A 13,175-nucleotide genomic window follows, 5' to 3' on the forward strand; every position below is an offset into this window, starting at 1 on the left:
CTGTTTGGACTCTAGCAGCCTCTGGCCAGTATGCCACAATCCTTGGCTTCGTCTGTGTTTGCACAGTGATGTTAAATTAGGAAAATGTACACACACACACACACACACACACACACACACACACACACACACACAAAGGCCTCACAATTCAATCAATCAAAAAATGTTTAAAGACTCCAAGGCAAAGGGGCATCAGAAAAACCATAGGCATGCTTCTTCTCTGCAGGAAACAACCACATCAAATGTGTGCTTTTTCTTAAAGCTTCAATGACAGTGTTGGTTCACAAGAAATTGGGCAATGATTCCTGAGTCAAAATGGCAGGTTGTATAAGCATGTATTTTTTTAACCCTACTAGGTTAGTAGAAGAATATCAAATGCACAACACCACAGTAATAATGAAGGGGGAGGATAGCCAAAGTAAATGAGAAATCACAATAAATTTCTTAGTAACCAAAACTGACATTTGATGACAGAGTCAAGTGTGAAGACAACACAGGAAGCCATCAGGTATGCCCAGACAGTGAAGACAACTGTACTAAAGCACAGTTTACTTCAGTAGAATCTCATAGAAACTGAGGCTCTCTCAGGTGGCATCTCACCATCTACAGAACAATTAGCCATTAGAGGGTATTCATTGGACAGGATGAACATAATTTGTATCTAGAAGATATTAATTCTCATTCTTTACTATCTTACCTGATGCATATGCACACTTTCTTCTCTAAAGAAATTGGAGGAGAAACTAGAGAGATGACTCAGCAGTTAAGATCACTTACTGCTCTTGGAGGGGACCAGCACCTATGTTGGGCAGCTTACAACCACATGGAACTCCAGCTCCAAGATATATGACACCCCTTCTAGTCTCTCCAGGCATACAAACTCTCTCTAACTCTCTCTCTCTCTCTCTCACACACACACACACACACACACACACACACACGTTGCTGGAGAGGTACCTCAGTGATTGAGAACACTTGCTACTCTTGCTGAGGATCTAAGGTCAGTTCCCAGCACCCTCCTAGAAGCTCACAAACATTTGTAACTCCAGTTCCAGAGGATCCAAACCAGCACTCTATTGGCTCTCCACAGACACATGGTACAAGTAAACATATGTATAAAATACAACTTTAAAATATATATTTTTAATAACAACAAACTAGGCAAAAACATCAGCCAGATGAGTGGTCCTTCATTGGTTTCCAGATACAGAGGAATGGTAACTAGGCCTCCAGACCTAAGAAGAAAGGATGCTCCAGAGTTTTCAGCAACGTTTAGGCCAACTATGCCTAAGAAGCCAGAGAGAGAGGAACAGATGCGGGCTGAAGTGCTGCTCAATACTCAATACCAAGCCTTATTCTCAACACAACAAAAATCCCCATTGTTTCCTGGAGAATACTGCTGAGAAGCATTAATGGCACCTTAGCCCTGTTTGAACAGTGTGCATGATAACCACTTGTATTCTAGGGAGCACAATGTGGGTTGCTCCACTTGGAAAGTGACGGATATGAACTAAGCACCTGGAAATTTCTGTGTGGTGAGATTTCTTCCAAGAGAATCTTCCACTTTTGACCCACCTGGCCACTCTTCTACAAGTCACCTACCTCTCTACCTGTAGTTACTGAAATATGAGGCACTCTCTGACATTTTTGTGATTATAGGACATCTACTTCAGCAACAATCCTGGCTGGGAATGGCCCAGGCACCACGAACCAGAAAATTAACCTGATGGCAATTGTGTCTGTGAATAAATACTTTATTGAGGTGACATATTTGCTTTGCTCTCTTCCTGTACTTGCTTGACCACATATCCTGACATTAGTCCACATCACTGTGCAGACATCAATGCCAGCTTTTCACTCACAGACTAATAATTTATTATGAAACTGTGTGATCAACAGCTCAATACCTCATTATCTCCAACGTCTGTTTAAGAGTGACATTACCATGGGCATTCCTGACCTTTGCCTTTTTCTCTTGGCATATTTATTTCTTTATGAAAAGTCCCTGGAGGATGGATTTCTTGGTCAGGGCACCCTAAGTAGATTCTGAGTGTCTGTGACAGATCTCTACTGACCTGCCTGGGTGTGTGTTGCAGAAAGGAATTATGTATGACCTAAGCAGGATCAGACATCAGGCTGTGGCCCTGCTCTCAGCAGCTCCCAACCTTGTCTGTGATGGGTTTTGTTTTTACCACAAAGATCTTCTGCCTTGTAGATCATAATGAGTTATACTTAGGAAATATGAGTAGAAGGGTTAAGAGGATGATGATCTTGGTGGAGATAGTAGAAAGGTACTTGGGGAGCAGCAAAGAGAACTGGTGCCTTGTAATTCACCACTAACCTGGAGCTCATTCAAACCCTGGAAATCCTCAGGCCCAGAAGCAGAGGGAAAGAAGGCCCTGACGTTCTAGGAGTCACAAGTCCAAGAATGTGCTGCAAGTCCCATGAGGTGGGGGGCCAAGCGTCTCCCACAGTGACCAACAGCCCAGCAATTCCAAACACAGAGGATTACAACACAGACTACCATACTTCAACCAGTGGTTCTTAACTTGTGGGTCCCAACCCCCTCGGTAAAAGTATTTACATCACAATTCACAACGACAGCAAATTTACAGTGCTGAAATAGCAGTGAAAATCATTTTATGGTTGAGGACTGTTACATGAGGAACTATGTTAAAAGGCTGCAGCATTGGGGAGATTGTGAACCCCTGCTTTAACTATTATAAAGGTACATACCACCTACCCCCCCACCCACCCACACATACACACACACACACCACTCCCAGGGACTTCTGATTTCCTCTTCCTTACTTCCTGTTCCTCCATGGAACCCCACCCAGCAGGCCTCCCTCTCTGTCCCCAAAGCCACCAGTACTTCCTGTCTCACAGGAAGTCCCACCCCCATGCGCCACCTTCACTTCCGGCACCACCAAGATCACTTCCGGCTCCCGCCTTCCAAGTCGCAAGCACAGGCAGGGAAGTGGCCACAGCACGGCTGCAGCCAAGGCAGCCACAGGTTGTAGAGCGACCCCATCTGCTGGGGTACATGGCCGGCGGTGGGGCGCAGCACGTCATACTCCTGCCTCACGCGCGCCGCCGTCACCAAGGCTGCCGTCACTGCCTCTGACGTTATGGCCGCCGTCAAGTTCGGCGCCTCCGACATCATGGCGGAGTGCGCCGAGGGGCCCTAAAGCCCGCCAGGGTCCGAGGTCAGCTCAAAAAGAGCAGCGGAGGTCGTGCTCCTCGACCTTGCAAGTCCAGGGATTTCCGGCTCAGCGATGGGCACCGGCTGCAAGCTGGGCGCCCCTGCCCCACTGCGACCCGACCCCAAGGGATCAAGACTGCAGCTAATCCTTTTATAGTTTCCAACGCCTGAAGGTTTCTATTTGGTACATTTACCCCCTCGAAAAGTCCTGAGGTTACACACACACAGTGTCTGGGGATAGCTCCTCCTGCTCTGGGGTGCCTGACCTAAGCAGGATCAGACCTCAGGCTGTGTCCCCAGCAGCCCCAACCTTGTCTGTGAGTTTTGTTTTTACCACCAAGATCCTCTCCGCCTTGTAGATCCCCATAAAGGTTATACTTAGGCATGAGTGAGAAGGGTTAAGAGGATTGCAGGAGGTGGGCCTTCCACACCTGGCCACCTGCAAGGAGGGAGACAGGAAGTGACACCTACTCCAGGTCATTTACTGTTCCGGCCCATTGGGAGACCTCCTGTCCCACCCCGAGGGTCACTTCCGGACTCCTTGGTTCCAGAAATGACATGAGGGGGGTGATGGTTCGCCTCCCCGAGACCACTAACCCGGAAGTGACACCCCCCCCCAACCTCCAGCCAGGAACTCACTGTCACGCTGTACCCAGCGGACTGCGTGCAGGAAGACCTCACAGTAGTGCAGCAGGACCTCGTGGGCGGAGTGCTGGGTCTCCCCGCGCAGCAGGGGCAACAGGTCGCGCCCATCAATCTCCCTGCAAGGGGGCAAGCCGGTAGTATAACTTTCCGTCTGACATCCCATGGGCTGTGGACTTCCACATGATGTCATAATTCTGACGTCATCACTTCCTATCTGGCGCCCCCCAGGCACCACACTCCATGTCTGATGTCATCAGAGACCCCACTTCCTCTTTGACGTTCACAGGGTCCTGTACTTCCTGTGTGACATCATTTAGGCTCTAAGCTTCTACGATGTCACTAACCTAAACCACTCACCCAGCACTTCCTGTATGACACCATGTAGGTTCTGTACTTCCTGTGTAACAACACAACCCCATCTCAGACCCTGCCCACCTGTCTCTCAGCAGCTCCCCCCAGGTTCCACTCACACACAGGCTCCGCCCAAGGCCTCCCCAATACCTGTCCTCCCCAGGCCCCGCCCACCTGAGGCCATGCCCAAGTGAAACCCCACCCCTCGCCAGGCCTGCCCTCCCCCAGGTCCCACCCCTCCCCCAGGCCCTGCCCACCTGTCTGACGGCAACACCCCGCCCCCCAGCCGCACAACGGTGGGGAAGACATCCATGAGGCTCACAGGCTGGTCGAGGACACGCCCCCGAGGCAGCACACCCGGCCAGCGGAACACTCCTGGCACGCGGATGCCGCCCTCCCAGCCGCCCATGCCCTTGCCACCTGGGGCGGGTGGGAAATCAAGGGTGATGGCAGGAAAGGAAGTTGAGGGCGGGACAAAAGATACGCAGGTATGTCAAAAGCAGAACAGGAAATGGGTATAAATACCGGAAGCGCCAAGGGGCGGGACAAAAAGTTGGAGCACATAAATGTCAGAGGCAGGAACAATGCCAGAAGTTCCGAGGGTAGATCAGGAAGTCGAGTCGGATCCCGGAAGTCAGGCCAGAAACCGGAAGAGAGCAAAGAGAGGGTCAGTGAGCAAGGGGTGGGGCCAGGAATGCATGGGCAGAGCTTTAAGGCCAAGGCCAGGTGTCACTTATGGGATCCCCAAGTGAATAGGGGTGTGGGGACAGAAATGGGAGGAACAGGAAATGTGTGGGCAGGACCCAGAATGGGTTGTTGAGAAGAGGAAGTGGGTTGGAGAAAGAGGAAGTAGACGGCCTAAACCCAGAAGTGAGTGGTCAAGACCTGGAAGTGAATGTGTGGAACAGAAAGTGAGTTGGCAGGACCAGGAAAGGAAGTTTTGGTACCTGGAACTAAGTAGGCAGTGCACAGAAGCGAGAGGGTGGGAATGGGCGGGACCTGGAAGTGAGTGTGTGAAACAGGTTGTTGAGTCAGCAGAACATGATAGTGGGCAGGAACAAGAAGTGGGTGGGCAACCTGGAGGTGGGTCGTGGAAGTGAGTGGTTGGGACCTGGAAGTGAGTGTGTGCAACAGGAAATGAGTTGGTGGGACTTGAAAGTGAATTTTGGGGACTCAGAAGTGACTGGGCGGGAGCAAAATGTGGGTGGGTGGTACCCGGACATTGGCCTTCAAGGTCCCCCTGCCTCTGCGCTCACCCCGGAAGACCCCGTTGGAGCCGCCGAGCTGCTCGCCCCCAGCCTGGGCTTCAAGCCAGGCGCCGTTGTCGGATGTGAAGTGGACAAGTGTGCTGTCCGTCAGGCCCTCGCGCTCCAGCACCTCTAGTATCTGGCCTGTGGTAGGCGGGGCCAGCAGGCCGGGGAGGGGCGGGACCAGGGAAAGAAGGAGACACCTTATGTAAGGCATCAACTGTCCTCTGACCCTGCCCACTATCCCCCTCATTCATTGTTGGCCCGGCTCATTATTGGACTGACCACGCCCAAACCCATTGTAGTCCAGCCCCGAAGCCCGGAAACTCCTTCCACCACTTGATCATCCCATCCATCACTGCTCTGACCCCGCCCACCGACGTGACCCCGCCTTCAGACTTGCCCATCACCTGTTAACCACGCCCCTCGCTGCTGTGGCCCCACACTCTGTTCCCAGTGCCTGTCCCTCACTCCTGCCATTCCCAGTAACCCCAACTACCAACCACCATCCCACAGGCCCCACCCGCTATCATTGGCCCTGGTTGTCAGTAGATTGCTCTTCCTGTTGCCAATATGACCGCTCCTGTCACTCGCTTTAGTCTCGCCCACCTCCCCCATCAGCCCCGTCCACCCTTACAGTGAACCTGCCCATGACTCCCAGTCCCCATTCACTGACCTAAGAATCCTGCCCTTCACCCACCCGGTCCACAGGCCCCACCCACCTCACAGCCTATATACCCCGGCCATCACCCAAGGCCCGCCCATCCACGCTTCACGTCTGCAAGTCCCGCCCTCCCCTTAGGCCCCGCCCACTCACCCACTACCCAGTCCATCTCCTCCACATTGTCGCCATAGCGCCCATGTGCGCTCCGACCTCGGAATTCAGGCGATGTCACAAGGGGAGTGTGCGTGTGCAGCAGGGACAGGAACAGCAGGAAGGGGGCATGGCGATGCCTGAGGGTGGGGCTGGGTCAGGAGCAGTGCCTGCCTAGCCCGTGGGCGGGGTCAAGGGGTGGGCCCTGGGTCAGGGGCAGAGTCAGGGGTGATGGGAGGCATCAGGGGCCAGGATCCAGGGGTGGGGCCAGGGTCAGAGGAGGGGCAGAATAGGGGTGTGGCCTGGAGTTAGGGGTGGGGCCGGGGCGACATCACCTGCCAATCACCCTCAGGCCCTAGTTCAGGGTAGCAGGTTGTAACTGGAAGCCCCACTGCTGAGCCTAGGATATCCTGCTCTCTCTAGGACTCACCCACGGTTAGGGCAAGGGCAGGATATCTAATTAGTCCAGGGAGGAAAATGGTTAGCGCAGGACAGCCCAGTACCCTAGCTCGCTGAATGGTTAGCCCAGGATATTCCAGCCGGAGAGGAAGAAGGCCTCAGGGGTTAGTGCAGTCTATTCCAGCCACAGAGGAAGCAGCAGAATCTAGCACAGGTTACCCCGCGGCGAAGGGAGGCCTGAGCAGTGAGCCCGAGATGTCCCGGCAGTCCGCGGATCTGAGCGGTGAGCGCAGGGCGGCCCTCCAACCCAGGATGCTGTGAGGTTAGCTCAGGATATCCCTGTCGTCCGGGACCCCGCAACAGTTAGCTGAGGATACCCCAATGCACCACGTAGGCGAGCCACTAGCTCAGGATATCCCATGTGGATAAAAAAAAGTTAGGTAGTTAGCCCAGGATATCTCCAAGGCACCGGAATGGCACGCTGTTAGCTCAGGATGTACCATCCAGACAGGAAGGCTGAGTGGTTAGCCCAAGATACCCAAACACCCCAGATAAATGAGGGGTTGGCCCAGGAAGTCCCACCCGGACAGGACACCCCTTCAGTCAGCCCGGGACACCCACGCCCCTCCCCTCACCTTCGCAGGAAGTCCTTGGCCTCGCGGAGCAACAGAGGTGTGACATGGTCGAGCTGCAGGGGCTGCTGGGTGACGGTGGCGTTGCGCATGAGGAAGCAGTCATAGCGCGCCACAGCCCCACCTACCACATACGACCCTGCTTCAAAGATGGCCGCCACTGCACCCAGGGCAATGGCTGCCCAAGGAGCCCAGCAGGCCGGTGCCAGTCCCCGGCCCCGCCCCCAGGCCAGTGCTGTGATGGCAATGGCCACTGCTGCCAGGGCCCGCCCCGCCCCTCGAAGGCGCCGCTCCAGCCCCGCCCGCTTCTCAGAAGGCTCCGCCCCCGCACAGTCTCCCATCATGCCGAGCGGCAGCCCCAGGAAGTGGTGGAAGCCGTGGTTCAGCGGGTGGTGGCAGAGGTCGGAGACAGTGCGGCAGCTCAGGCCCAGGTGCCACTTCCCTGTGGGGGGCGGGTTGGGGGAGGTCAGGGGGTCTCTCACTGGACGATGTCACCACCTGTGGCCCTGCCCCTGTTCTGCCCTCACCAGCCCCGCCCACAGATGACATCTCTGAAGTTTCCAGAGAATGAAATGGTTGGCCACGTCCACCTGGGAAATGGCATGATTGGCCACGCCCACCATGATCTCATTCGCTCCACCAGATGTCAGGGCCCCACCCCATGATGTCATTGCCCTCACCCACTGACATCACTGATTCCACCTGGGCAATTAAGTCACAAGCCCTGGCCCCATCCCCGACCCCAAGCTCACCCACGAGCCCTGTGACATAGCCCTGCCCCTGCAGGATGCGAGCAAACGTGATCTCCTTTGGAGGAAGGCCACCTGCGCCTGCTGCCCACTGCAGCACTCGGTGTCCGTTGCCAGAAGTCATCCCTGAGGGGGTGCAGAGAAGGGGCAGGGTGGGCAGGATCAAGCGTCAAGTCATGGGTGGGACACGAGCGGGGTGTCATGAGAGCCCAACTGGTTCCTCCCTCAGAGGGAGAGGCTGAGGCTATAGGGGTCCAGGTTGGGACCGGAAGTGATGTCATTGGGTTGGATGGGGCACAGGAAGTGATGTCCCATCTGAGGTGGGTGATTTGGGGGCCGGATGTCATTCCTTGCGAATTGGCCTGGGACTAGAAGTGACCATCGCCATAGGCAGGGTAAGGATAGGAAGTAAGGTCTCCAGATGGGTGGGACATGGCAGGATGGACACTGGAAATGACATTAACACGTGGATGGGGAGGGGCAGAAAGTGACATCATAAATGAGTGAAGTTTGGGACAAGAAGTGATGGCATTCTTTGTAAATGGGCTGGGACAGAAAGCAATGACGCTGCATGGGAGGGTGTGGCCAGGAAGTGACATTGCAGCAGGCAGGGACAGGATGTGACATCACACAGGTGGGGAGGGCAGGGTCACCTGAGCGGATAGGGTAGCGCCCAGTGAGGAATGCGGCCCTACTGGGCGTGCACACTGACTCTGCTGCCAGGTACTGTGTGAGGCGCACTCCATCCTCCGCCAGGCGGTCGATGTTTGGGGTCCTGGGGGTCGTGGGGATCACAGAGTATTGTCAGGGAGGTCACTGGAGGTAACAGTTGTCACAGAGGTCGGGTGGGGTCAGAACTACCCTGACCTGTGCGTGTGCAGGCCAACCTGGGCTAACCTAAGACTGTCACTGACTAGGCTAACCTGGGACTGAACTAACCTAGGCTATCCTGGAACTATGTTAACCTGGAACTGGGGCTGTGCTGGGCTAACCTGGCACTAAGGTGGTGTATACTGGGCTAAACCGTAACTTGCGAATCTGACTACACTGGTGTTTTCTGGGCCCACCCACACAAGCTAGCCTGTGTCTGTAGTGGGGTAACCCAAGATAACTAGTGACCAGGCCTGCTTGTGTAATGGACTAGCCCGGGCTAACCTGATGCTGGTGTTGCCATAACAGCCTAGGTCTCCAATGCCAAGGTCGTCAGCCATGATGATCAGGAAGTTGGGGCGGGGCGGGGGCGAGCGCAGGGCATCCACATACTGCAGGCCCAGGAGGACAATGCACAGTAGGGTTGCAGGACTGGAACTGGGCAGGGCATGAAAATGCGTGTCGTGAATATTAACAAGCACATTAGAATACCAGTCAGGCCTGGACATTGCCACTATGAAAATTGAACCATGAATATTAATGAGCTTGTTAGTACATTTACTGCAAGCTGTTTAAGCGCCATGCAAAAATCAATTGCATGAATATTAGCTTGTTAGCATATATTCCAAACCAGGTTTGTAGTGCTATGGAAATTGAAACATGAATATTAATTACTCTTAGTATATTCCCCAAACAGGGTCACTAGCTTTATGTAAATTGTGTGAATATTAATGAGCTCCTTGATGTAATCATGCATGCAAATCGAGCCCATTAACAGTAAGTATATTCATAGCAATTTTGCTGACTGCTATGGAAATTGAGACCGTAAATATTAATGAGTTCTTTAGCATATTCAAAACTGTGGTCAATTAGAACAAAGCAAATTGAGTGAAGAAATATTAGTGGGCTCATTAGCATGTCCACCGAGTAGGGTACCTGATATGCAAATTGTGTATGAATATTAACCACCTCAGTATATCTGCCAATATAGTCGCTTTTTATGCAAACTGCATACATGAATATTAACCACTTCATTAGTATATTTATATGGCACTCCTTCGAGTCTAATGCAGTTCGAGGTATTAACATTAGCGAGCTCATTAATATGCCCGACAAGCATGCTCACTAAGTGCTATGCAAATTGCAAACATGAATATTATAGGTAAATACCATAGCTACAAAGGCTACCATGCAAATCGTGTCTATTAGCATTAACGAGTTTATTAGCATATCCATCCTACCCATTAATTGTGCGCCATACAAATCGAGGCCATAATATTAATGAGTTACCAACTAGCTTATTAGTATCCCCGAGATGAGGAACCATCCCCCTGAGGACTGGTGACTGACAGGCCAGCAGGGACAGGGCGGGACTCACCAGGTGCGATGGGGTGGAGCCATGATGCATTGGTTTCCTGCAGTAGGTAAGACAGGCATGTGAGCAGCTCGGTCCTGTCAGTCAGACACAAGACACACCCACCTCCGCTCCACGTTTAAAGGAGCTCCTTAGCATAAAAGCAGGTCAATGGGCGGCATGCAAATTATACATGAATATTAACTAGTTCGTTATTAGCATATTCGCCAGCATGGTGGCTGAGGGCCATGCAAATTAAGTGCATAATATTAACGAGCTACTAATAACTAATAATAATGAGCATACTAATGATAGCGCATCCACAGGTGCCAGTACAGGGCGCTATGTAAATTGCACGCATGGACATTAATTAATGTATATTAATGAGCCGCGACTGTGCCTCAATGAATATTCATGATTCGCCCTCCCCATCGGGAATCTCCCAGCCACTGCTGCGCCGATGCCCGGCCACGCCCCCTCCGACACGCCCCCTCCCGAGACCCTGGACCCCTGACCCCACCGCGTCCTCAAGAAGTCAATCGGGTTCCGGCCTGTCGCAGCTGCTCCGTTTCGTGCTCCTCGGTCGCCCTGTCTATGGCAGGGGCGGGGCCCGGAGCAAGCGGGTGCGGGAACCCGTCTGTCCGGTCGGTTCTGGATCCGGGCGGCGGGGCGGGCCGGGGCGGGGTGTACGGGTTGTCGCTGGTGTCTGGCTCAAACCGGTTCCAGGCCTGAAACCCCGCCCCCGCAGTTCACGTGACAAGGCTAGACCGATCGTAGTAAAGCACGCTGGTAGTGGGGGCGGAGCCTCGGGGCGAGCGAAGCAGCATAGTCAATGAGGCCCCACCTCACCCTGACCCCCTACCGGGGGAACTTCGACGCAGTCAAAGCTTGTAGTCAAGGCCTGCGGCCGGGAGGCAGGGCCTCGCGTTTTGACAGACGGGCGAGGAGTGGGCGGGTCGGATGTCAGACAGGATGTTGTGGGCGTGGCCCTGGGTTGACTGGCAGGGTAGTGGTGGGCGGCCCCTGGCCGCCATTTTGGAGTACTCCTGGTTCCGCCGAGGCGCGGTCATTCATTCCTGGGGTCCCGCCCACTCACGTCCTCTGAACTGGGAGCGAGCTAGCAAGTTTCGGGGACTTCGGGGTATGCGGCGCGGCATGACGACGTCACAGGCCGGCGTCTTGTCCGGTTTTCGCCCGGCATGCCGCTCCAGGCCAGCTCTCGAGCCCTGTTTCCAGTCCCGCGGACAGGACGGAGCTTGTGCGCGGCCCGCTGACTTCACTTACCCGCGCTCTGTCCCTCTCCCTCCCCGCGGTCCGCCTGCTGCCGCGCCGTTCCCCAGCCCAGTTTGGTCGCCGTCGTCGGGTCGCGGCTCCTGAGGTCATCTCCCCGAGTCCCAGCTGTCCGGCCGTCTCCCTGGCAACGGACGCCGTGTCCTCGCTCTTGTCTGTAGAGGGGCTTTGGGTTTCCCACCGCCTGCAAACAAGATTGGCGGGGACGCTCGACCCGTTGGGCGGGGAGTCGCGGCTACGGACTCTACGCAGACAGACAAACAGACAGGCAGGCCGGGGTATTAGGGGTGGAGAGACCCTTGGGCAGGCAGGGGAGACGCGACAGGGAGACGCAAAGGCTGCAACTCGGGGTTACAGACGCTGCCAAGGGGCCGCGGGACAGACGGGCCCTGTGCAGACGCACGGACGGACCGATGGACACGCGTGTGGGAGACCGGGGTGAGAGACGGGAGGAGGACATTAAATAAAGGACTGAATATGCAGATGTGTATGTGTACCTGGTTAATAATTGCGAGAGCGGGGCCTCATTGACTATGCAGATGAGGGCCGGGCTCAGCTATGTTTCCAGTCTGGCTAGGGTTAGGGTGTGGGCGGGTCCTAGCTAATTATGCAAATGTAGGGAGAATCACTGAGTATGCGGATGAGAGCATGAGCTCCCCTAGTTATGTATGCAAGAGTGGGCCGGCCTCATTGACTATGCAGATAAGGGAAGGCTCAGCTAAAGTCAGAGTCTGGCTAGGGTTGGACCCAGGCTAGGTCTGCAGTTTGGCTAGGGTCCAGCCTTGGCCTACAGCCTTTCCAGTGTCTGCCAAGGATTTGATAGCTAACAAAAAGGTGACTATGGAAGAGTAGGTCATGGTCTGATGCAGGGACTGAGTGAAGAACTCCAAAACATTCTGTTCCTTTTTAGTCAGGTATGGGCTCAGTCCTGAAATTACTGAACCTTCTCTTAGCCAGGCATAGCATATCCCCTTAAAGGAATATGGGATACTGAGCAGACCCTTGGCTGGGCATAGATCTTCTGAGAAATAGCTATGTGATAATCTGGGGCTCTGCATGGAAGCAGGAGATAGTCGAGCCACCATGCATTTAATCACTTTTCCTGTAGCTGCAAGCAAACACTTAAGAAGGGTTTATTTGGCTCACAATTGACAAGAATCCAGTCCACCACAGAGGGGATGGCACAGTGATGAACCAGCATGACCTGTGGTTCTGAGCAGGAAGCATAGTAGTGGAACCCTGCTAGCACTTAAGCTGATTTAATTTTTTCCTCTTTAGTTTTTAGTCTAGGACTGCAAACCTTTAACCTGTGCTGACCACGTTGAGAGCAGGTCTCATCCCCTCAGCTAGTTCTCCCTGGAAACACAAACAGAGACGTGCTCAAAGGTGTGCTTTGCCAATGCCTCAACATTTCCTAATCCAAGCAAATTGAAATTAGAAGTTAATCATGAAACACCATGACCAGATGGGGTTCCACTCCATTCCTATGCTATCCTCAGGAATTTTCTCTTCTGCTATCAGAAGAGCCATCACCTTGGGGCTTCTAAATTGTGCACAGCTCAGTGGAGACTAGAAAAGACGAGAAGGGAGTAGAGTGTAGCTTTGGGCTTTCTGGGTTC

General features: G+C 53.8%; 1 protein-coding gene across 1 annotated transcript; it reads right to left on the minus strand.

Moving 5' to 3' along the window:
• Positions 1-2,608: 2,608 nt before the first annotated feature.
• LOC116895899 (arylsulfatase E-like) lies at positions 2,609-10,762 on the minus strand. Its single transcript, XM_032896984.1, has 12 exons — positions 10,291-10,762; positions 9,198-9,350; positions 8,696-8,817; positions 8,046-8,168; positions 7,297-7,735; positions 6,266-6,402; positions 5,458-5,592; positions 4,459-4,621; positions 3,845-3,966; positions 3,617-3,644; positions 3,254-3,314; positions 2,609-3,187 (listed from the first exon to the last, which is right to left on the minus strand). The coding sequence occupies exons 1-12, from the start codon at positions 10,347-10,349 to the stop codon at positions 2,936-2,938; spliced, it is 1,794 nt and encodes a 597-aa protein (XP_032752875.1). The 5' UTR covers positions 10,350-10,762; the 3' UTR covers positions 2,609-2,935.
• Positions 10,763-13,175: the final 2,413 nt, after the last annotated feature.

This window comes from Rattus rattus, chromosome 3 (assembly GCF_011064425.1).
Source record: "Rattus rattus isolate New Zealand chromosome 3, Rrattus_CSIRO_v1, whole genome shotgun sequence".
Classification (NCBI taxonomy): domain Eukaryota; kingdom Metazoa; phylum Chordata; class Mammalia; order Rodentia; family Muridae; genus Rattus; species Rattus rattus.

Bases quoted from the DNA above. Each gene is read 5' to 3' on its own strand.
- LOC116895899 (XM_032896984.1), bottom strand. From the start codon at position 10,349: ATGCCTGTCTTACCTACTGCAGGAAACCAATGCATCATGGCTCCACCC. The intron at 7,736-8,045 runs GTGAGCTTGGGG...CGCCCCCCACAG, and splicing joins CTATGTCACAGGGCTCGTGG to GGAAGTGGCACCTGGGCCTG. The intron at 3,188-3,253 runs GCAAGGTCGAGG...GGCGGGCTTTAG, and splicing joins AGCCGGAAATCCCTGGACTT to GGCCCCTCGGCGCACTCCGC.